Consider the following 23,535-nt stretch of genomic DNA (forward strand, 5'->3'; position numbering starts at 1 on the left):
CCAAGCAAACCCAATATGTCATAAATATGCTTAAATTAGCACCCCAGGAGTGTAGGTCAGATTGTGGCACCAGTGAAGTTTCTGCAGTTCATCAGGAATCTCTCTTTAAAGACTCCTGATAAGGTGCCATCATTTTCCCACATTTGGCATGCAATGTATCTGAAATCCATCTTCAACTAACACACATTGATTTTTATGACAAAGGTTACATGGCTAATGTCATCCAAAAATTGACACATCTGTAATTCAAATTGCAACACTAAGGATCTTTAACAATCCATTACCATTCATACTGTCACAAACCCTAAAGCTGCCTCTTCCCTCATTCAAAGAAGAATAACCTTTGTCACTCTCTAGAATGTGCCAAAATGTGCCCCAGAGCTGCCGACGTCAGCATTTTTCCCTTCACAACTATTCTGAAGTGAGGATGATTAGCCCTGAAGTCCTGCATGTCTCCTGCTAAACACTTGGTTTGGGCTCAGATGGCCTTACTCCATACATCAGCTATTAATTACAGAATCAGTAATGCTTAGCAGAGGATGCCTGACTGATTACTATCCAAGTATTTATTTTTATATCTGTCCTTATCCAAAAATACTAAATGGGTCAAAATTTATTTCAGCTGGAAACCTAATTTTACTTTATCATTGGCTTAAACTGGAGTAAAATCAAGCCCTGAAGCACAATAGCATTTTTTTTCAATCTGCCTTGCTCACAAATCCTCCTGGAGATAAATAACATTCGAACCAAGAAAAATTTAAAAGCCCTAAAAAATCTTGGCATACTTTACATCTTACAAATATTAAATGTATGAATTGAGCTGAGATGCAAACAGAAGGGAAAATATGAAAGTAACACAGAAATAGATTTACTTCTAAATCAGCATTAAATTTCTCTTCTTCTTTTAAACTTGCAACAATCTTTTAAATATTTTTTAAATTAGAATAATTGACACAATTTAAATAACATGATATTTTCAGAAAACCTATTTAATTAAAAAGCATTTATTAATATTTTTATTTTAAACCAAAATGGACTTTGAATTGAGATTTCAAATGAATTATTAATTATTTCAAGGTCCACTGGGTCCTATTCTTTTCCCCTCCAAGAAGGTTGAATTTTCCTCTATATAAAATACCAAGCCATGAGTCAAATTTGACTAGATATAGCCAGGTTCTGTGAAAAAGGAGAAAATTTGAAAGCAATAATAAAATAAAAATATCCCCAGCCCTATAAAAAGTCCAGTCTAGCCTTCTTTTATCCCAGAAGCTCAAAAGAACATATGTACTATAGAGAACTGCGAAGTATATGTATCACCATTTTTTTTCCTCATCAAAGGATCAAAATTCAAGAAAAAAAATCCACATAAAATGAGCAACAAATGCCTCAGAACTGTTATACCTGCAGAAGACAAATACTTCATGTCAAGCTCACATTCCATTTCTAAAAAGAGTTTCTCATTTTCACTAACTTACATCCACCAATTGAGCAATTATGCAATATGTGGGTGTACCTTGCAGTAGTTTTTTTTTTAACATCTGCATTCTGTGTTAAATTCTAACTGTACAAGATGTCTGATAATTTTTCTTTATCTTGAACCTTCAAAGTGGTAGGTTTACCAGAGGCAAAACCACACATCAGAGAATATGAGTCATATAACAAAGAAATGACTCTTCCCCTTCTCCCCCTTGCACCCTGAAGCTATAATAACCTAAAGACACTCTATTGTAAATGGCTTCTTTGGCAGTATTGATAGCATGTACAACTCACAATCATTTAGCCAACAAATGAAGATATTTTTAAGTCCTTACTGTATCCATAACAAATTGCTTTCAGTACCATTTTAAGGCAAATTAAAACGGTGCTATAGCAAAAATAAAATTCAGAATGTCTATGCACTTGCTTTCTTGTCATGCATAAAACATGAAACATTCTCTGCATGTACCTATAAATAATAACATAAAAAGATAAAAATAATGTACGATGCCTATGCAAGTTAATCTGAAAAGTATCTCTCATTTGTATACAAAAGATCAGCCTCCATGCAAAGTCCCACATTGATTCCATATCAAATTAAAGCAACATTTACATACAAGCAAACCACTGCTCATGCCAACTACAATACATGAGGAAGCAAAGCACCTCACTTGACCACTGCTTACGCAGGTTTCCACTCTGAAGTGCAGTAAATATGGGAAACAACACTGAGGCCATTCCAGCCTTTTATTTCCTCTTATATCCTTTTCTGCAGGTAGACAGTAACTCCTCAGGTTAACATCCTGCATCTAATTCCACGTAGGAAATCAGCTTTCAACAAAGTCTTATTTGATGTGTCAATATGTAAGATTGCATCAGAAAATCTGAAGAGAGCTAAATGCAGAAACAGCATTTAGAACCATTAGCAAATAAATCCTTAACAACAAAACCCCGCACCACTAAAACAGGTGCAACCACCACAGCTTTGTAAGAAAGTTAACAGAGGTGATGCTGGCATAAGATCTTTCTATGACCATCTTCCAAAAAGTAAATAACCCCAATGTTTCAGGAAATCCACGTGAAGCAACATATTCCCCCTCAAAGCAGAATAAATCAGTGGTTTCTGTTCTTACCTGTGTATAGTCAAAGTCAGAAAGAGGAGCTATACTCTTGATGTAGTCCATTCGAAATTGGTTTTCTGGGTTGGCCAATGGAACTGGGGGTATTAAAGTGCTCATAGCTGAAACTATAGTCTAGAATTGGATAAAACAAAAAAAACACATTAATCTGGATACAGGATCAATAGAAGATAATCCAATCTGATCAGCAAAATGGGATTTCTCTCATCACAATCTTGGAAAGCATAATCCTTATAATTTTCAGTACAAACAAGCATGGAAGAACAGTATAAAGTGTGTTCTTACCACAATCGCATCTTTAACGTTTTTCCGAATATCCAGTATTTTCTGTTTCTTTTCTCTGCATTAAAACAGAAATATTAACACTTTGATTTTTTTTCTTCCAAAGCAGTTCAGCCACTTGCATTTAATTTTTTTTCACTGATCACTTGTTTATCTGCTCTTCAAACATTAAAACATACTATAGTAAAAAAAACAGGCAAGACAAATACATTTTGCCCTTATCCATTTTTTTGCGTAATATAAAGAGCAATGCACATTCATCCCTAATATATTTTTCTAAATCATTCAATCACAGCCACATCTGCAAAGCTTCCCCTGATGGAAGTCATTCTTTCATTTCCACAGCATGATGTAAACATGCTCTAAATGAACAACACGTAGGTGAAGGCCAACACATATCTAAAATGAATGCTATGGATTAATAATGATTTCTGGCAAAGAGTTCTTTAGAGAGAAACTGATGTATCCTCACAAAACAGGAGGATTTCTAACAAATAGGCAAAATTAGTTTCAGTTTTACGCTAACCCCAGCACCGGAAAAACAGCACACAGTGTCATCTGATTATGATTTGACATGTATTTTTATATTACAGACAGATGCAATATTTGGTTATTTGCTTCTATGTAAAAAGTAGTCGCCATGTTGTTGCTACACAGGGGCCTATCAAGCGCTGCAGTAGCAACAGTGTAAAATACAGTAAAGGGGCCAGAAGGAGAAAATGCAAACATACAATAGCAGCAATTTCCTTATTCTCACTCCCCTCCCTCCCGCAAAACACAGTGTCAAGCCACCAAAACACAGGGGATGAGAGGAGAAATTTCCTAGCGTACTGTGTGTTAACCTGTTTCCAACATTTAAGGAGAAATAAGTCACAAAGTGTCAATAATTCTTACTCTGAGTTAAATCCATTGACATGTAGGATTCGCATTTGTTTCACAATAGTGCTTTTTCCTGACTCACCAGCCCCTAAAAGAGAAAGAAGGAAAGGGAGAACATTGTGATACACGGTTCAGGCTGGGTGGTCGGAGAGTTTTTTTGGTTTTTTTGTTTTTTTTTTTTTTTTTTTTTTGAGGGTTTTTTTTTTTACGCGACAGCATCTCCCACCTCGGCAGCATTTCTGTATGTGTGCATCCATGTGGCTCAGGCGCTGAGCTCGATCTGTGGACGCCTCGCTTATTGCTCAATACAGCAGCCTGCATTTTCCATAGCCACGGCGCACGCCGCATCTCCCCTCTCGGCTGCGCCCGCCGCCCCGGCGGGCTGGGGCTGCTGCCCCCTCCTCGCCCTGCTCGCCCCGGCCCCCACCTCTGCCGCTTCCTCCTTACCCAGCAGCAGCAAGCGGTGTGTCGCTTTATAAGCCAGCCTCTCTTTCTGCAACTGCTTCTCTATTTTTTTGTTGGCTTCTCGCTGCGCTTTCTCATCGATACGCTGATCCTCCGTTTTGCTGTTGCCCAAACACCCCATAGCCGCTGCTCAGGGTGGATGTCAAATCGCTGCCTTCTCAGATTTAGTATTTACAAGGGGAGGGGAGTGGGGCGGGGGGAGGCAGAAGACAAGTCTGTATATCCGTGTGTGTCCCTGCGACGGTTTCTCTCCGCTTCTTCCCACCCGGCTGGCTCACATAAAATGGTCTCTGGCCGCTTTCCGATCGCAGCGGAGTTGGCTGCTTCGCTCCCCACCAGAGATGCGGAGAGCAGGCGGCAGAGGTAACCCTGCCCCGGCGGGGAGGGGGTGGGGGGAGAAAGCTGTGCAAAAATGCCTAACATGCAACGAGAGGGAGAAAAGGGCTCCTCCTGGAAACCAGCCGGGTGCCGCTCTCCGCTCTCCCTCCCCACCGCGCACACAATCCCTATATTTCTCTGTAAAGGTCTATTTTTGTCTTCCTAACTCAGCACTGCCTCTTTCTGCGAGACCAGGAAACGGCCCCGCTACCAGCCCTACGCGCAGGGAAGCCGAAGGAGAAAGGTAAAAGCCGGACGGATCTACCTGGATCCTGCGGGGCCGGGGCCAGGCGGCGCCGCGGGCTCCGAGCCCCCCGCCCNNNTGCCGCCAAAACCCGGAGCTGGCACCGCCGCCGCGGGAGCTGCGGCCTCCGGACCCCCGCCCGCGGCCTGCCGCAGGGGCAGGGAGCTGCGGGACGCGGCGCTCGGGGACCCGGGGGGGCTTTTCCCGACCTTTCCCCGCGTTCCTCGGCGGTACTGGAAGAGCCTGGCTGCTGCCAGCGCGAGGGTTGGCACTCCCGGGTGCCCAGGCTGGCACAGGTGATGGCTGCCATCGTGACTGACCTGCGGGAGCAGCGCCGGGAGCCAGTCCCTGGCACCAGCGTGTGGGAGCGGCCGGGGTCTGCCCGCGTGAACCCCGACACACAGAGCACGCCTATGCACAAACACCCTGCCTCGACTTCTTAACCCAGAAAATGTCCCTTTCCACACAAGCAGTCACGGCAGCACATGGGCTGTTTTTTCCCTTTGAATATTCCAAACTGCATCTGCTGAACCAGAAAATGAAGCTATCCAAACAGCTCATGATAATGTTCAATCCGAACATGATAATATGCATGTCTAATATCACTACAACAACAAATGTCGACAAGAAACCGTATCTCCGTTCCTTCATTTGCCTCCATTTTAGATCCTGAAATGAAACTTCAAGCTAGACAACCCTATAGGTATTCCTTTTTGCTTCAAATCTCCTGCCTTGCAAACTGGCACCTCAGTGCAAAAACAGCAGTACAGCACCTGGCTCGTCCTAAACTCCCCCTGCACAGAAACCACCTGCACTGCTCAGATGTGATGCTGGACACATTGAGACACAAGAACACTAGAAAAAGAACGGATGTTACTCTGCAGTCCCCAAATACTTTCAGCTTTTATCTCCAAATAGTCCCCCATACTTTCAAAGATGGCTTACTGAAAAATTAATATTTTGATAGATACATACGTGTTCAAAATCCTGGTCCCAACTAAAATCAAAGAGAGATTGCCATCAACTTCAATCAAACAAAACAGTATTTTAATCTAAAATGTCTTGAAAAGTATGTAGCAAAAAGAAACTAGATTTTACAAGCAGAAGGATTTAGTTTAGTTGTTTTTTGTTTTTTTTTCAATGGCTCCCTCACTCAGGTGGGAAATGCTGAATCAAGGAAGAGAAACTGGTACTGTCCAATTTGAGGACACATCAGAGGAAGGTGAAAAGGGCAGGACCCAGAAAATGAACAGGTACTGCTCCACCTGCAGTTGGGTATGCGGAGTTTTCAGGAGACCATGAAATTCAAATGCCAGATATGTGGTTTTATGGTACTGCTTGATCTTGACTCTGGAAGCTGATTTCATCTTCCCTCTTACATAGGTGGGGGGGAGCTGGGGTAACACACTACAGGATTGACAGCATCTGCCAAGTCAAAATATGCATTTTTAAAGTGTTACTAAGCTGCATTTTTTTAGGACAGACAACTTTTTTTTCCTATTGACATTTTTCTGTCTGGAGAGACAAAAAGCACCTCAGATACAGATAGGTTTGGAAGCACAGTTCAGGGTGACTGCTGTTTTTGGAGGCTGTCAGACACAGGATATATGATGAATAGCTTTTGTGAAGAGCAGTCATGTTTGCTCCCTGCCACAGCACTATGAGAGCCCATAACTGAATGGCTTGGTTAGAAATCACTAACTGGGTCTGAATTTTCATAGTCCTTCAGTGACAGAAGCTGTAATTTATGATGCACAAGATGTGTGTAGCCATATTCATTACCTGTGTAAATACCTCAGTTTGAGACCTAAGTCCCAAACGTGGCTAGTGTCAGTCAGTCTGCAGGAATCTGCCTTGTTTCTTCCCCTCCTCTCCCCAGCAGTTTTCCTCTTTTATCTACTAACACTGGGATTCTTGGTGCACACTTGTTCCCAGCTTTGTAACGGCTCAGTGCCAATAAACAGAATTTTACAGGATCCTGGTATATCCTGCTTTTACCTTTCTCCAAAAGAGGGAAAGTGTTTCTCATTTCCTCTCTCCCCCTCGAAAAACCCCATGACCCTTTTGGGTCTCTTCCTCCTGAGAAAAGATCACACAGTTCAAGAATGATATGCACAAGCAACCTGTGCCCAGAAAGAACTTTTAGCTGTAATTATATTCCCAACCCTCCCTTTGCTCTTCCCAAACACAGTACTTATCCCAACATAAGTGAATTACAAAATCCTAGAAGCAATAATAAACAACAGAGAAATTTTCACCCCCTTTGGACACAGTTTTTTTTTTTTTTTTTTTTTTTTTCCAGAGAGAAACCATAGCTATCATATATGAATATGTCTCCTCTGCACACAGGTAAATCTAAAACTCTATAAAACGTTGCAGCATGCTGCTTCACCAAACCAACTTCCAGTACAAATTTTACACAGGAATAAAAACAAAATCCTAGACAAAGGAAAGAAGACTCTTCCTGGTCTTCCCCTCTCTTCTGAGGCAATCAGTGTGGGATCCTCTTTGAGTTCCTGAAGGATGAGTTATTTCACATTGCTTCTGCCCCTTCATATCAGGCAACATATGTATACATACATATATTTATATATGCACATTTATATATGCACATATTTATAAATATAAGTACACATGGAGTGAATATGTGTGTGAAAAAACGAGATTTGCCTTCTACTTTTGTGCTAAATTTGGTGCTATCCCATCATAAAACCAGGTAATACAGCATAAGCCCTCCTGGAGGGAAACTGGAGACACCTTTACCTCCTGCTTTCCTCTTTGAGTTCCCACCTCAGGATGCAGTGTTTGTGAGCCTCAGGCTGAATGCTGGGGAGCACAAGCTGCTTGCATGAGGCCACGTTTGTATTCTTGTATGGAGGAGGATTGACAACCCAACTGAAGCCACACTGGGTAGCCCCCCCTGCCACAAAGTCAGTCTTGTTTCTTGTGCCTGTTCTGCTTGGAGTAAGAAGGGACAAAACCCCAGTAAGAATTAATGTGGAGCTCCTACAGATGCAGCTAGAGACCTGCTCTGGTTGCCCCTCCAATCCAGAACAGGACTGATGCAGAGCTTTTTCTTGCAAACACTAGGTAAAAGTGGAGAAAGTTTCTGTACACCAACCCTGCAGATCATTTAAAGCCCATCTTCCCTTTACACAGCCTCCTTTGCAGCTTTGGTTCCATTTTTAAAAAAAAGAGCAAATGGAAAGATGGAGGTAATCGAAAGCATAGGAGGGACCTAAGCCACCGGTAAAGAGATTTTTCTGCCTTGTCAGTCTTCCTGCCCCAACTTTCACAGGGATCTCTGAACTCTCTGCTGACACTGTCCTCAAGCATGGGCACTGTACTAGGTGAGTAACACTGGTGCCCTGATCTCTGCTTCTCCTCACTGACCTCTCATTTTCATGTAGCTTTTCTGCTGCAACTCACGAGTGGCTGAGTTTTTACTCCACCTCAGCATCAAACTCGGGAGGAAAAAAAAGAGAAAAATTAATTGTAACTGCATAGGCATGCAAGCAAAATAATTCTTTCTCTCTAGTAATAAATTACTGGTAAGTTTCTCTCTCTGTAGATGTCAAATATTAACACAAAAGTACACACTGCATGGAAGGCTACATTTGGAGTTTTATACGATATGTGAACCAGGAACCAAAAAAAATTATGACTCTAACCATGTTAAAAATACTGACTAGGGGTTTAGGAAAAAACCTACACGTACTTTGCAGAGAAGTGAATATCACGCTCAAAACCAAATCTAACCTTTATTCTTTCATTTAAACCCATGACCTCAAAAAAGTCATTACAATTTTTTGAGAGGGGCTCATCTGTTTTAAGAAGCAGGATGGGAGACATGCCAGAAAAGATGAGGTATGCATTTACACAGTGACTGTGGACCTGATCCCGAATTGCCTTCATGTCCATTGATTAAGGACAAATTCACTGATGCAGAAGAGGGTCAGGCAATGCTGAAGGGCCTGGCAAAGCTCTGAGTAGGTCCTTGGCTCCTTGACACGGTTGTTTCCCAAGCCATACTCCTTTACCTGGCAGTTGCCACTGTGTAACTCACCTGACAAACCAACCTCTGTGCCCACTCCTCTCCCATCTTTCTGAAGCACAGGGAGCAAAAGGGAGAAAGCAGCAAAAGGGAGAAAGCAGGTGATGTGATGGAGTAGAAGGCCGTGGGCTTAGGATAATAGTCTGAAGAAAAAGAAGAGTTTTCACAGAAAAACTGTAGGCAACAGACCACAGAAATGACAATGATAGCTTTTAGCCCTGAGAAAGCATTTGTAAAGGGGAGGATTAGGTCTAGCAAGAGCCACATGCTCCTTGGGAAGCCTGTGTAGAAAAGCATCAGGTGAAAAGCAGATTTGCAGTCTGATTACACTAAAGAAAGAAGACAATCCTCTTTCATTCAAGCTAGTTATTCCTCATCCAAGCTAGTTATTCCTCATCCATGTCCCAAAGAAAGCAGAGGGAACAGGGAACTTTTGCTATGGCCATGCCATCAGCTCAGGGCCTCCCTTTAAGACCTTTATTGGTAAAATAATTTCGGTGTTTATTGACTAGAATTTCCTTATCTGTGAAGAGAGACTCCCATGGCATCATTCCACACAGGTCCATCTGTTGGTACCAGAGGCAGAAGCAGCTGATTGAAACTAACACAAATCCAGCAACATCCTAATAGCATTTAAAAGACTAAGCAATCTCCTGTGGTTTAAATATTCTTACATATTACGATGAAATAACATTGTTAAACAAACTGACACAGATGCATTTGCAATATGCAAAAGGGATATGTTTTTGATGAATTTGCAATACAACAGTATTATAGGATATGTTACATTTTTGGCATTTGACTTTTCTGTCAGTATCCCAGTTTATGAAGAATTTCACTTGGCTGGACACTCCAAGGGCACTTCCCCAACTTTCCCTCCCCCCGCTCCCCCCGCAAACAAAGTAATGCATTCCCATTTTAAGGCAGCGGAAAATTAGTTCTAAACAGTTGTTTAGGGGAGTAATTAGGATTAAACAGATTAAAGCCAAGCAAAACATGCTAATATTGCCCTAATTTAGAAGTGAATTAATCAATAAAGAAGTCAGCTAGAATTATAGCTGAAGTTACCACTTTCAGAAAAGGAATAAAACTTATACAGGAGACATGTCCAGGATTCTCTGCAACATGCTGACTAACATCTTGCACAGCTATAACAGCAAAGCCAAATCATCTGTCTGCAGTTTGTAAAAGCTTTTGTATGTCACGTAAAATTTTGCATTTAATAATAAATGCTCAGGTCAACTATCATGATCTCACTAGCTGGACAGGAACAAAGAGCTGGAAGGAAAACCAACTTGTGAGACACTGAATATCCATGTGATGTGCCTTAACCTCACCTTTAACTCCAAGGTACACCTCCGAGCAGGACTCTCACAGTCATAGCATGCCTGCCTCCACTCCTGGTCTTTAGACAACATTCTGCTGAGCTAGATTTTCTCTACATTGACCCCAAACACATCTGACCTGTGATCTCCTTGTATTACCCATCTATCTTGATATGAACTTAGAGATACTTTTTAGTTTCTTCTCAGTTGTTTTAACTTTTCTGCTCAAGAAATTAAGTTTTAGCTACCCCAAGAAATTGTTGATTTTCAAAAAAAAAAAAAAGGAAGTACATATTTAAAAAGTTATACTCTAATTCCTGTGAGTGCCTGAATGCTTAGTGGTATCTCTCAACAGAAAATTCTGACAAATATAGAAAATCACTGCATACAACTACCTTAGCATGGAGTGAGGAATTCTGTAACTGGTTCTTAACCCTGTTTAAGGATCCCAACATGCAATTACACACAAGAGCAGTCATTAAAAATTCGCTTCAGGAAACAATGTTCCCAGTAAGTTGGTAGCCTCATGCACTCGCAACCTGATTTACATAAATAATATTTACCACAGAAATACAGCTTTTGCTTGACTGCATGACTAGCAAATCCAGAAAAAATATCAAAACTTACTGAATAAACAACAACCCAGTATTTTTCTCCTCAATCACCTAATTTTTTAAACTATACATCTGCTTGTAACAAATACCTGTTGAGTCATGTTCTGCTTGGCCTTTTGTGATGTTAGATCTTATGTTTCCTATACGTATTTCTAGGGTATATTTGTACAAAGCCGATGATCTCTGGATTAAATAGCTCTCACATATTTGCTCATCAGTGAAGAGACATGGCTTGTTGACCCACGTGGTCCTTTCCACAACAAGGTTTATGTTACAATTAAACTTTAGGCTTTCATGACATGAATTTATTTATTTCTCTGGATAGAGAAAATGGTCAATATGAAGACTAAGCAGATACATTACTTATATAGACGTAGACTATTGCACCTGCATACCTGTGTGGCAGAGGGGGAAATATGATCTTAAAACGTGACAATGTCCTGGAAAGTAAGTATATTTTTTTCTCTTTTTCTACTGTTTACTTACTCACTTTATTCACTGCTAGTCTCAAATACTATTCTGATAGAATGAGTTAATGAAATTCAAACCCATATGATTTTACTGGTCTTATTTTTACTAAAACCCAGAAGTTTTTTCCACCATCTACTGGGCTGCTTGTATAACATGGATTATATTCTTTGGAACAAATATTTCTCACAGGATCATTTCACTTGGGGTGAAAGGTGATAAAAGCATTGGTGCACGAAGCAGAAGGGGGAAAGGTTGAAAAGTCCACAGAAGTTGCAGACATTTTGGAAAAGCCATTTAATAAGTTACTGAGGGATCAGTATTTTCTCACATACTTTGGGAAAGAAATAGTTTGTTTTTACAATAAAAACACACAATATGAGAAAATTTCCTAAACTATGGTAACATTTTCTCTGGGTTTAAAGTTTCAGACTTATTAACAATGGTGCCACGTTTCTGTACAACAAGCATAATTGCAGGCTTGGTAGGCTTGGTTTTGGTTGTTTTTTGGTTTGGGGTTTTCTGGTTTGTTGGTTTGTTTGTTTTTTAAGAAGACCCATTCTAGCTTGATGCCTCGCAACCTCCTTAAAATTTTAAATCCTAATGCCCCAATGATGCAGCACAATGCAATGCAGAACTATCACAGCACTGTCTGAGGTTAGGAATAGCACAAGTGCAAAAGGGGTTTCATCCAGCAATTTCAGCTAATGCAGTGTCTCAGACACTGCACTGTATGTTTTAGAACATTGAGAAGGTTTTAGAAATCTTATAGCTGCTTGGAATATTTAACAACTTACAACAACACTTACATCGTCAACCAATTTGCCTACCAATCCTAAAACATTTAAAGAGCTTTAAACCTACCCATATGCAGACTCTTCCTGCTCAGAATCAGCTACACACAATCTGCCACCCACATCACTAAACACAATGACAAGATTATGCTTCCATGTCTTTGCAGCCTATTCTTCACAGTATGCAAATCTTCAGGAACTGCATTTCTGATCCCCATGCAACAGCACAAAAGCTATTGTCGTAAGAAATGGTTTAACCTGTCAGCAACACTGTCACCACAATTACTACCACTAATAAAGACATGATCATAATCTGCCACTTAAGGATCATTAGATACATTATGACTATTGTATTCTATTACATAGTTCTTTTACATGGACACTAATTGAGATCACTTGATTTAAATAAAATCAAGCACTATAAATTTTCATTGACAAATCTGTTCTTAACCTTTAGACAGTACAGGGTGCTGCTTGCCGATGTAGGGAAAACCAGCTATTAAAAAGGCTAACCATGCAAAATATTTATCAGAAATACAGGCCACTGTAACACTGTATACAAAGAGGAAAGCTTGGAAGAAGCACACAAGGATGCTCTGTCTGAACATGCAAATTACTTACATTAAGCTAGGTTAAAACTCCTCAGTACCATTCACATGCTTGTGGTCCATGCAACAATTTACAATGTGTTAGGACAGCTGTACGTTCAGAAAGATTCAAGGTTTGTATCTGTAAAAGGCACAGAGTGCATGACAGAAGTTTATGCAATGTAATTATTTTTATATAATTTTATTGAGGGTACAGAAACTATGAAAAAAATAGCAAATGCCTAAATACGAGTTGTATATTCATCTCAGATGCAGCTCTTCTGCATGTGTCATAGAGTCCTCCCCTCTGAAAGCTTAATTTCTCAAAATATTTCATCTCATAATGACCATGAGCTGTCAGAGTGACCATGAAAACAAATCAAAACTAAACAAGGATATGCCCTCCCCACCTCGCCAAATGGGAGGCCCAGAACATATCAAACAAGGTATTCCTCACAAAGAGAAAAATATTAACATTATAGGAATTTGTGGAAAAGATGATCAACATTGGTTGCCTCCCTTCAAGATAAAGGAACACAAATTGGCAAAGGTACACAGAAGAGGGATGAAGAAGGTTAAACTGGATAGCCGGTATCAGAGACTAGGAGGAGCAGGATTTATCAGACCTGGATCACTGTGTTTGCCTGTGATGACCAGGTGAAGCAGACAGCACACCATGGCTTGCTTTGCCATCATGGGCACAAGGGCTGCAGCTTCCTACTTCAGCAGGAGCACTACAAAGGGCTGCTGCAGGCAACGTTGTATCCACAACTGTGAATCAGGACCACTGGTTTTGCCTTACAGAAATCAAAAGGCATGTTGCTGCTTTCCAGAGAAGTACGAGAGAGCTTTCCCATGACTAGAAAAAAATATTTAATATATTCCAAACTGAACTGTTTCACCTAATTTAATAATTCTGGCTTGAGATGCTGCAAGCCATGTGTAAATGAGACAGAAAAAGAAATTAGTTTCAAGCTGCCAAAAGAGCCTGGATCTGGTAAGAGCATGACTGGAGAAAACATCACCCAATTCCAGCTCAGAGAGTAGTGCAACTGTCTCAGGGGAGAGAGGGCACCTGGGCATCCCTTTCATCATGCTTTCACTTTATCATGGTGAGCTGTTGTTTCTGCTGTGGAAGTCCAATCCAGCAGAGGGAAAGGAGGCAGAAGGTGGCAGGCATCCACACACCTTTTGGAACCCGTTCCTTCTATTGTGTCAGCAAACAATAGCCTGCTGCTAATCTGTGAATCTCCTTAGGCTCCCTTCATGCCTTTACCATACTGCTTCCCCAGCCCCAGTTACCTTCTCCGCTATTTACAGCTCTCAGAACCGTCAGATTATTTCTCTGTATGACCTGCAAGAAGGTAAATTGAAAAGAGAAAAAGATGTCACTGAGTCAAGTGCCTACATTTTCCAGTTTAACTTGGATACTTTCCTTATGCTATCTCTGAAATTTTATGTGATTTGCAGCATGAGCCAGTGGCTGTCTTCTGTTAACTGCACAGAGAATGCAGCCAAAGATTAACAAAAAACCGGTGCTGTGGTAAAATACTTCCAGTACTGCCAAAATCTGTGTTTCTTAGTAATTTCAATTGCCTATGGAATCCTGAATTAGTGTTAGTATACAATGGACAATTCATGGCCTGTTGTTGCCATGAACTTGTTGAATGTGTACGGAGCCATGAACAACCTGGTCTCGTGGAAGGTGTCCCTGCCCTTGGCATGGGGGTTGGAACTAGATGGTCATTAAGGTCCCTTCCAACCTAAACCATTCTATGATTCTTTGCCTTTCTGGAAAATACTGAATGGATAGACTGCACTTCAAAAATTCAAAATATCAACAGACAAAAAAATACAAACACTACGTAACTATTAAGGTGGGGTTTTTTAGTTATACAATCAGATTTTAAGAACTAAATCTTAGCAGATGATTGTTCTAACTGTTATTGAAACCATGATGGTAACTTACAAAGTGTAATTGTACCATGCTTTATACTGAAAAATACTCTGGAAGTATTTGGATTATGTGTAAACTAAACAAAACAATGCCATATTATCCATATACAATACAAAAATAATGTGGGGTTTTTTACAGCTTCCTCTATTCCAAGTGTATGCTATGGTGATTTTTTTAAATTTAATTTTTTATTTACTCGGCACATGAAAACCCTAACTGCAGATTTAAATATTTTTGTCACATATTCCAAGTTTATGCTTGGAATCTGTTCACTTGAACATTTTGGGGTTAACAGATCAATGATAAGCAGAGAAAATTCTGCTATGGGCCACACAGAAAATTTGCTATAATCATGCACAGTGAAGATGTTGTTACGTTCGCTAAGAGTTAAACCTCTGCACATTATGCAAAACGCTATCATCAGTAACAATTTCAAGCAACTGCAGCACAAAGGGCTGAATCTTATAGTAAGATAAGATTCCCCAACTGTGGGGTGCAATGCCACAACTAAAATCATTCTAACACAGATGTTTAAAATCTAATTACAAAAAAATATTAGATTATTATCTGATCAATCCCTCCCTTGAAATGCCTTTTTCTCTTCCCAAACTATAAATGGATTCAAGGTGAATATAGAGATTTGTTATACCTCTAAAGTTCATCTAGAGATATAACAATCAGTGCCGAGAAATCACTGTGAAATGGAAGTAAAGGTTACTAGCAGGAAATACAGCTGAGCAACTGCATTGTGTGGCAGCAAGCCAAAATTAGTGAATTCTCATTGATGTGTAAATAACTTGGAAAGTAAAGGTGCAGAGCTGATGACCAGTCAACCTTGCTGGTGACCAGCAAGTGACAGAGCTTTTGCATGCAGTTTAACAACTCTGCTGATGATTAATCATTTTTAGTAGCATTAGTGAATAAAACTTTTTTCTTAAGAATTAATGCTAATACATTTTAATGCTTTTCTTCACTTAAAAGGAATAGTTCTTTTAATACAGTGTTGCACAGTTTAGTCCATAAGGCATCCAATGACCTCAAGCAATGAGAAAACCCATATGACCAAGCAATTAATATCTTCAATGTGTCATGAAAACAACTCCAACTTCTGTGATGCTTCCTGGAGATGGAAAAAAAAAAAAAAAGTTTCAACTGTAAATTACTCTGTATCTGTTCACTACAGGGATTGTGACAATACATTATCCTTTGCATTATTTTTTTGTATTTCAAATTCCTCCCCCTCTAAATTCTACCACAACTGCAAGCTAGGACAATTTGAATGAAATGTCTTATGTGTACTGATGCTAGTACATATGAAAATTAGCATTTTCCTATCATCCCACTGAGGCAAGCCTTAAAATATATCAGAGCTTCCCTCTTCTCCATGTAAAATCATGTAACTAAAAGCCTAAGGTAAAAGGTATGCTCTGTACATACACAACATTTTTCTGTTTCTTGGTATAAGTTACCTCTCCATTTAAAGTCAGTGATATAATCCAATTCATCAACTTTTTTTATGGGCTCCTCACCATCCAAATGCAGACAGAGTGTTCACCTTTACTGGCTGAGTTTCTGTGGAGTCTGATGAAACTGCCTTGAGATCCAAGGCCTATAAAGACTGCTTTACTTCAGAATTTTTTTCTCCAAATGACCAAACCTTTTGTCAAAATACAAGATAGGGAATACTCAAAATCTGTACATATTTCTATAAAGTGAACAAGATCATGCATATGCCTAAATTAAACTGGTTTAGATAAACACCTGCTCAAAACTTTAAAAGGATCACAGTAGAGTGCTGCAATGAAGTTATAATGGACATGATGAAATTTAGCCATCATTCTGCAGGTATACCCCTACTTGTGCTGCATGTTTTGGTACTTTTATTTTTGAGCTCTTCTTCACTATTGACGCCAACTTCCACAACTTGTATTAAAGAGCTGTCCATATCAACCCATTTATGAAGCAAGCATCCATGTCCTCAAAAATCCTGAGAGACAGAATACAGACAGACCTTTAAATCAAGGATAGGTGTGTCATGATAACACACCACTTTCCAACATGAAAGTTTGCAGAATCTGCTAATATGTTCAAGTTATTGGAATTCACCTGCAAATGCCATGGGTTTTGTCATACAGTTTCAGTGTGCAAGGTGGACCTTGCTCTTTGATACTCCCTTTCTGGGGGGAAGATGTGGCAAGAGAAGAAAGATCTGTATTTTCCACATAAAAATGCCAGAAGACTTAGGTTCAAGCTACTCAAAGTCAACCTATGTCGAGCAAGACTGGTTACACTGCAAAATGAGAGGCCAGTGATTAGATGAGCTACATGAAGAAGCTGTTCCCTCCATGGGCTGCATGCCAGTTTTAATCTTTAGCTCCTGACAGGTCAGACAGCCCAAATAAGAATTATTTCAGGTGTTTTGAGAGGCATGGCAGAGCTGGGCACACAGAACAATTTTCCTTTGTGCTTGAAAAATCTGCAGCAAACAAGATTCAGTGCCATAGCTCAAAAAACCTACGCAGACACCGGTGGGGGTTCATATAACTTTCCACAGACACCCAGAGAAAGTGCTGATAGGAACACAGCTTGTTTCATTTCAGACAACAGCTAGACAAGGTCAGGCAGCTGGAGCAAACTGAATACATCCTGGTCGACAATGACTCTGCCATACCACTGACATTTTTATCGAGACAGCTATCTTTAGAATAGGAAGTAACTGCATTAAGCAATATCACCTTCCTTTGCTTTCTGTGCCCTGATCTCCTTTACTTGCTTTCCAAGTCTAATTGTCAGGACTAACCTATCATTTTATGAATTATAAATATCTATAATTCTTATAGATGCCTTCTTTGATAAATTTATTTCTTCCCCCTTGCCCCCCCCAAAACCACCCCTCTGCTCTGTACTCTCTTGTTTGGGGCCTCTTCAGTACCTGCCATCCACTGCAACAATCAATGCAGTATCAGTTTTGCAGGAAATCATACAGATGGTTTCAAAAAGTTGTGTGAGAACCCACAACCATCATAAAAGAATGATATAAACTTTAAAACCCCCTCCCTCTGACTTTTCATGCTTATAAGAGCTATCAGCAGCAGTCTCTTTTCCTTTTTGATACAGATGATACACATTTCAGAAGATTGCACTGAATATATAATTACATAAAGATAGGAGCTAGCCCTTTGAAACTCTCCTTCCTGATTTACAGGGCATAAAAATCTCTCTCAAAAGAAGTAGTAAGACTCCTGTTTCCTGGAAAAATCCTGCTCACATATCAGTATAGAAAATTCTGAAGTCCCACTCCATTTCTAAGTGCCTCTTTTAAGCAGCAGATTAGGTTTTGAATGATCTTGAACAACAAAAAAAACAGACACACCCTACCCTCAAATATACTTTTCAAGAAAAACTTGATTAAAGCTGGTGAGGGAAGAACCTGGGACATTGTGATCAGAAACAAAGGTATAAACTGTGCAGGCCTGATGTTAATTGAACATGTTGTAAGGTATCTACTGTTCCTGAAAAATCAGATGTGAAAACATGGAAAGCTAAGCATGTTCATTTTTCCCCCCCACAAACAAGTATATATTCATTTAAAAAAACGTTGTCCATTGTTCAGTACCTTATCTATATCTTAGAAGCAATGATAATCAGGACATTTCAGTTGAAGTACCGATGAGTAACCTTCAACCTAAAGCTGAAGGCCATGTGGCCAACCTTAGAGTTATATTTACATTGTTACAATAATATTTACATTGTTATTTTTAAAATGCACTTTATGTCATATATTTCATTACAAATTTTTATATTCCACATGTGCAGTAGGGAATTAAATTAAACATAATAAACATGACTTATGGAGATGACCTCAGAGTTAGAGCATAGGAGGGACTTGGCTGTGAAACAAACAACTTCTGGAGATGTTCCAGGACTACAAACTCCCTTTTTTTCAATTAGATGATCTAACAGACCCCGTGACGATCCAGCACAACAAACAAATTGTCTGAGGACATGCCAAGTAGTAAAAACACTAAAACATGATTTTTGCCTCTTAGCACTAGGAATTCACTCTCATTAAAAGGAGGCTCTTCTGCAAAAAAAAAAAAAAAAAAAATCTAGTACTGTAATACACAGCACTGTGTTTCACACTTATAAGAAGATCCTCTTGTTCTAAGGAACTGAAAAAGTTTGCTGCAGGATATTAAGAAGTTTAACACAGGGACTACCAGTCATCAACACAGGGTAGTGGTTAGCAGGCTTTCAAGCAGTCCCACTTCAGACAGTTTGAAACCAAAATCAAAGCAAAACCAACTCCCAAACAGGATTGTCTAAGGACTCATCACCGTGTAAAAACAGCTCATGTGTTTGATGCTCAGTCATGAAAACACTTTACAGAAACCTGAAAATAAAAAAGGTGTACATATACACACACATAAACACTTTTCTGATGGTAATCACACACACGTAGAATTTAAAACAACGAAAGATATCCAGCACAGACATAAACTAAAAGGTGAAAGGAACCCACAAGAGATGTAACTCATGAAAGAAACAACAGCAGTTTGATAGTGAGCAAGCAGTGCTATAGGGGCCTTAGCTGGCTGCTTGTCTCCAGGCGTGCCCCAGTGCACAACTCATGTGTTTGGATCACATTCTCCCCCACTCGCTTTCTCGGCTGAAAAGCTAATGAAGTCTCAACAAACAGACTTAAGTTCAAACATCATTAATTCTGCTATTAAGGTATATCACTCAGAGGTTCTCCCACTCATATAGTTATGAAGTGCCTGGCAACAAGGACATTTATAAATAATTTCTCTTAAGAAGGAAAGACTGACCTGAATTTTATTGCAGATCACTAGCTGTGTCATTCTTTACAGTTTCAAGGCCTAGAACAGTAGCAATAAGATAACAGATTCCCCCAAATTCGTGCACAAAAGGCTGCTGCCAAAATGGCATCAACTAATTTGCTACAGATTCATAACACAAAATGTCTCAATCATTCTTTTAAAGCATTACTTATGATAAAAATTAACAAGGGCCTTCAGACCAGAGAAACATTGAGTGATAAAGTTCTGGAATGGCCTGCTCAGGGAGGGGGTGGAGTTACCATCCCTGGATGAGTTTAAAAAAGACTGGATATGGCACTTGGTGCCATGGTTTAGTTGAGGTGTTAAGGCATTGGTTAGGCTCGATGATCTTGAAGGTCTCTTCCAACCTAGTCATCCTGTGAATTCTGTGAACATCAGCTCTGAAGCTGTCTTAAAAGCACAGGTTTCAGTGAAGCCATACCAATAAGAGTATGGTTGCTGAACTGCAGGCAAAACTCATCAAGAGGTGTCTCCTCTAACAGCCTAGTTCAAGACATCAGAGGGCACCAGCCTTGAAGTCCTCTCTTCTCTTCCCCTACACAGGAGCAAGGAGTGAACCAGAAAGGAGCTGTTGCAATCACCCCTTCTGTGCTCTTCTCACCCTTCTTCCTTCATAGTGACTCCACTATTACGCATCTTACAGATCCAAAAGTATTCCCCATATGTTTGGCATGCTTTGGTTAGAGGACAGCAAGCTGTTACACATCTCCTTCACAGGACCAAAAGCATCTAGTATGAGATGCAAGAGTCTCCATTTTGGCCAAAGAGGACACGTGCTTGGTCGTTTGATGTGGAAGGATTATACTGTCCAAGACTCTTCCACAGACACCTCAGGACATGTGGCCTGCTCCAGCTGGAAGATGAGCATCACCATTCACAGCAGTGTGGTTTCTGAGGAACACATGAAAGGGTATTCAAGCTGTAGATCACATTTAAAAAACTGGGATCTCAAATTGCATGCAATGTTTTTGTTTTCTTGTTCAATTTTCCCCTGCTTGAAAGTAATTTCTTCAGTTATAATAGTAAAGCTGAATACCATAGAAAGAACTGAAGAGCAAGCAGCAAATAATGCTCTAAAGTGCCATTAATGTTGTCCATTGTCCTGCCACCAATGCATCCACCTCTCAAAAATCTGCACAGATTATCTGTCATCAGTGTTCTGATAAGCATGCTGCACCTCTCAGGGTTTATCCTTTATCTCCAGTGTCACCTGAGTGTCCGGTGATGACAATGATTTGGCAAACTCAAGACTGCCAGGTAGGTACAGACTTCCCTTTAAGAACATAAATGTGGTTCATGTAATTGTTTTGAATTTAGTCAGGGCCTCTGCAAAGTGTTCTTCCATGGCTAAAAAAGCCCAAATGCCCCAAATGAACAAAGATGACAATTTTCTCAGCCAATGTTCAGCTAAAAAACAGGTTATGATCCACTGCTCCTGGTGACTTCCTTTCAAACAAAAACACATTAAAAAGCATGAGAATGCAGACGGGGAAAGAACTGATGGTGATGCAGGGGATTTTCAGAGGTGAATTAAGGCATCATATGAAGAATCTCATGCAGACCTGAGGAAGACAAGTTAATGTAAACATGGACTCATTAACACACAGATCACAGAATCATGGAATCATTAAGACTGGAAAAGACCGCTAAGATCATCAAGCCCAATCTTTGACTAATCACCACCTTGTCACCTAGACCACAGTGCTAAGTCCCACATCCAGTTGTTCCTCGGACACTTTCAGGGTTGGTGAGTCCACAACAACCTAATCATCCTTTCTGTGAAAAAGATTCTTCCTGACTTCCAGACTGGACCTCCCCTGGCACAGCTTGTGTCCTCTTGCTCTGTCCCTGATGAAGAACATTTTTCTTTCCCATCTCTTTTTAAGACATAGCTAGCCCACCTAAAATTTTATTTTGAATCTCTATTTGCAGTACTTAGTAAATTATGCAATTCTGACTAAGATCTGAATTAGAAAAGATGAGAGGTAAATTAGGTCATTAGAAGACAACCAACATTGCAATCAATCAAGGTTTCATAATTTTTAAAAAATGAAACCATTCATCAGGCACCAGATTTTTTTCTCAATCTCTGAAGGGTATGTGACAACCATTGAGGTTGGAGGTGTCAGAATTTTTCCTAGATGCCTCCTGATTTCATTTAATATTTTATTTCAACATTCTTTTGATCCCCTCTCCCAAAATAGTCTCTACAAATAACATCTCTATGATCTCTAGTACTGACATGAAAGAAAGTCTCCAAACATTCTCAATCTATGGATGCATCTGTATTGAATTTTAAACTACCAATATTTTAAGAGGCATCTCTCACGTATTTACTGATTCTTTGTTTCAGCTCTCACTTGTGTGTTACTCAAGATTGCTGGTATGAAGGCAAATGTTAATATGCATTTAAAGCAACATTTTACCAAAAAAGCTTTGGTAAGTAAGTACATAAGAATGGGATGGAGGGAGGTTTAATGCAACACATCAAGAAGAACAGAGACTGAAGAAATTTCACCTGGGCAGACCTCAGAACTTTATTAATCTGGGAAGATGTGCAACAAGTATTCAGCTTGTGCAACAAGCTGAACAAGCAGAAGTGGGAACACTGTTTTGAGAGAGCAGCTGAAATGCCATTTGCCACACATATTAAAGCTAAAATTCTGCATCTATGTTTATCAGCATGGATAAACAAGCCTGAGATCTGCCCAAAGCAAACCTGTGAAGAGCTGTAAAAAGCAAATGGGAGTTCTTGAAAGAAGAGTTTAATATGGGATTACAGGTATTTGAACTGCTTTTGGACACTCGAAAGAGAAAATCTGTTACTATAAAAAACAAAAAAAAAAAAAAAAACCCTCAACAAGTGCAAGTATGCCACTACACATCTCAAAAGCAAAAAAGAGAAGTCCTTATTTTCTGTAACTGTGCCAAAATATAGGCTTTCCAATGACAAAAATGCAGAAATCTTCCAGCTGATTCCCCTAGCTTGGTCCCTTTCCAAGTTCCTCAGCCTTTTCTAGATTTGTGTAGCCAAAATATCTCCTTTGCCTACTGAAAGATATATAAAGACATTAAACTTTCTCATAAATCCATTGTTAACACAGGTAAATGAACAACACATTAATATAATGAGAATACTCTGTCAGTCTCCCTGTGACCGTTTCAGTACTCAGCTGACCCCCGCCAAATTAAACTTGTGAAAGGCCTTTGAAACAGGAAGAAAATTGTCTGATTGTCTTTACTTCACTACTCCCCAAACACATTCAAAGAATTCTAGAAAATGAGACACTATTTCCCTTTGCAGAAACTGTGCTGCCAAGACGAGCCTCTACCTCTTCCAGAGGAGCAGACCAGCACATCCAAGCTGGAATCTGCTTGTGTTTATTGCTTAACCAGAAAGAACAAAGCATCATTAAGGCTATTACACAAAGAGAAACTTTTGAGATTGTTCTTGGTTAGAACTAAGAATGTTTCTGCACACTTAGTAGCTGCCAACCCCCCCAGAATGAAAATGCCTCCTCATTGTCTCCCCAAAGTCAAATTTCCACAGTAATATGTAAACAGATAACTTGCTTCTATGTAAAAGGGTACTGCAACAGATCAGAAAACAAAGCAAAATATATGGACTGTTTTGGATTGCTCTGAAGATTGGCACATTTATGGGGACTGGGGCAAGGGGCAGGAGAGGAAACAGGTAACATTAATGTTCTTAACTTGAGCATCTGTAAATAAATGCATATGTAAATCTGAGATACTGATAAATTTTTCTTCACCCTCACCACATTAGCTTTTCTAAATGTTGCTATTCTTTTCCTGCAATATAAAGGTACCTGTTCCAACCACGGCTTAGGATCTGAAAACGTTCTCTGTCTCAACACTTTCCCCTGGATTTAGAGTATAGCATTCACTGTACAGTCAAAAAAGCAAAGGGAACATCAGTTTTCAAGCTCAAATGTTAGTCCAGGCACATGTTTTATGCCTCAAAGACAGTGTATCTGAAAAAATTATATA

The 23,535-nt window shown here is 39.8% G+C and overlaps 1 protein-coding gene across 2 annotated transcripts in view; it reads right to left on the minus strand.

Annotated features, from left to right (window-relative positions):
* The window catches only part of GNAL (G protein subunit alpha L), a 178,646-nt gene that overhangs the window by 107,287 nt on the left and 47,824 nt on the right, over positions 1-23,535 (minus strand). The window contains exons 1-4 of one of the 2 annotated variants that reach the window (XM_041477570.1): positions 4,224-4,776; positions 3,792-3,864; positions 2,901-2,955; positions 2,610-2,729 (exon numbers count right to left, since the gene is read on the minus strand). In XM_041477570.1, the coding sequence (XP_041333504.1) occupies positions 2,610-2,729; positions 2,901-2,955; positions 3,792-3,864; positions 4,224-4,362 (387 nt within the window). In that variant the 5' untranslated portion in view covers positions 4,363-4,776. Of the gene's footprint in view, positions 1-2,609; positions 2,730-2,900; positions 2,956-3,791; positions 3,865-4,223; positions 4,777-23,535 lie in introns of those variants that run through there. The other variant, XM_041477569.1, reaches the window with a different exon arrangement.

The sequence above is a fragment of the Pyrgilauda ruficollis genome, unplaced genomic scaffold (assembly GCF_017590135.1).
Source record: "Pyrgilauda ruficollis isolate IOZ18807 unplaced genomic scaffold, ASM1759013v1 scaffold41, whole genome shotgun sequence".
Taxonomy (NCBI): Eukaryota; Metazoa; Chordata; class Aves; order Passeriformes; family Passeridae; genus Pyrgilauda; species Pyrgilauda ruficollis.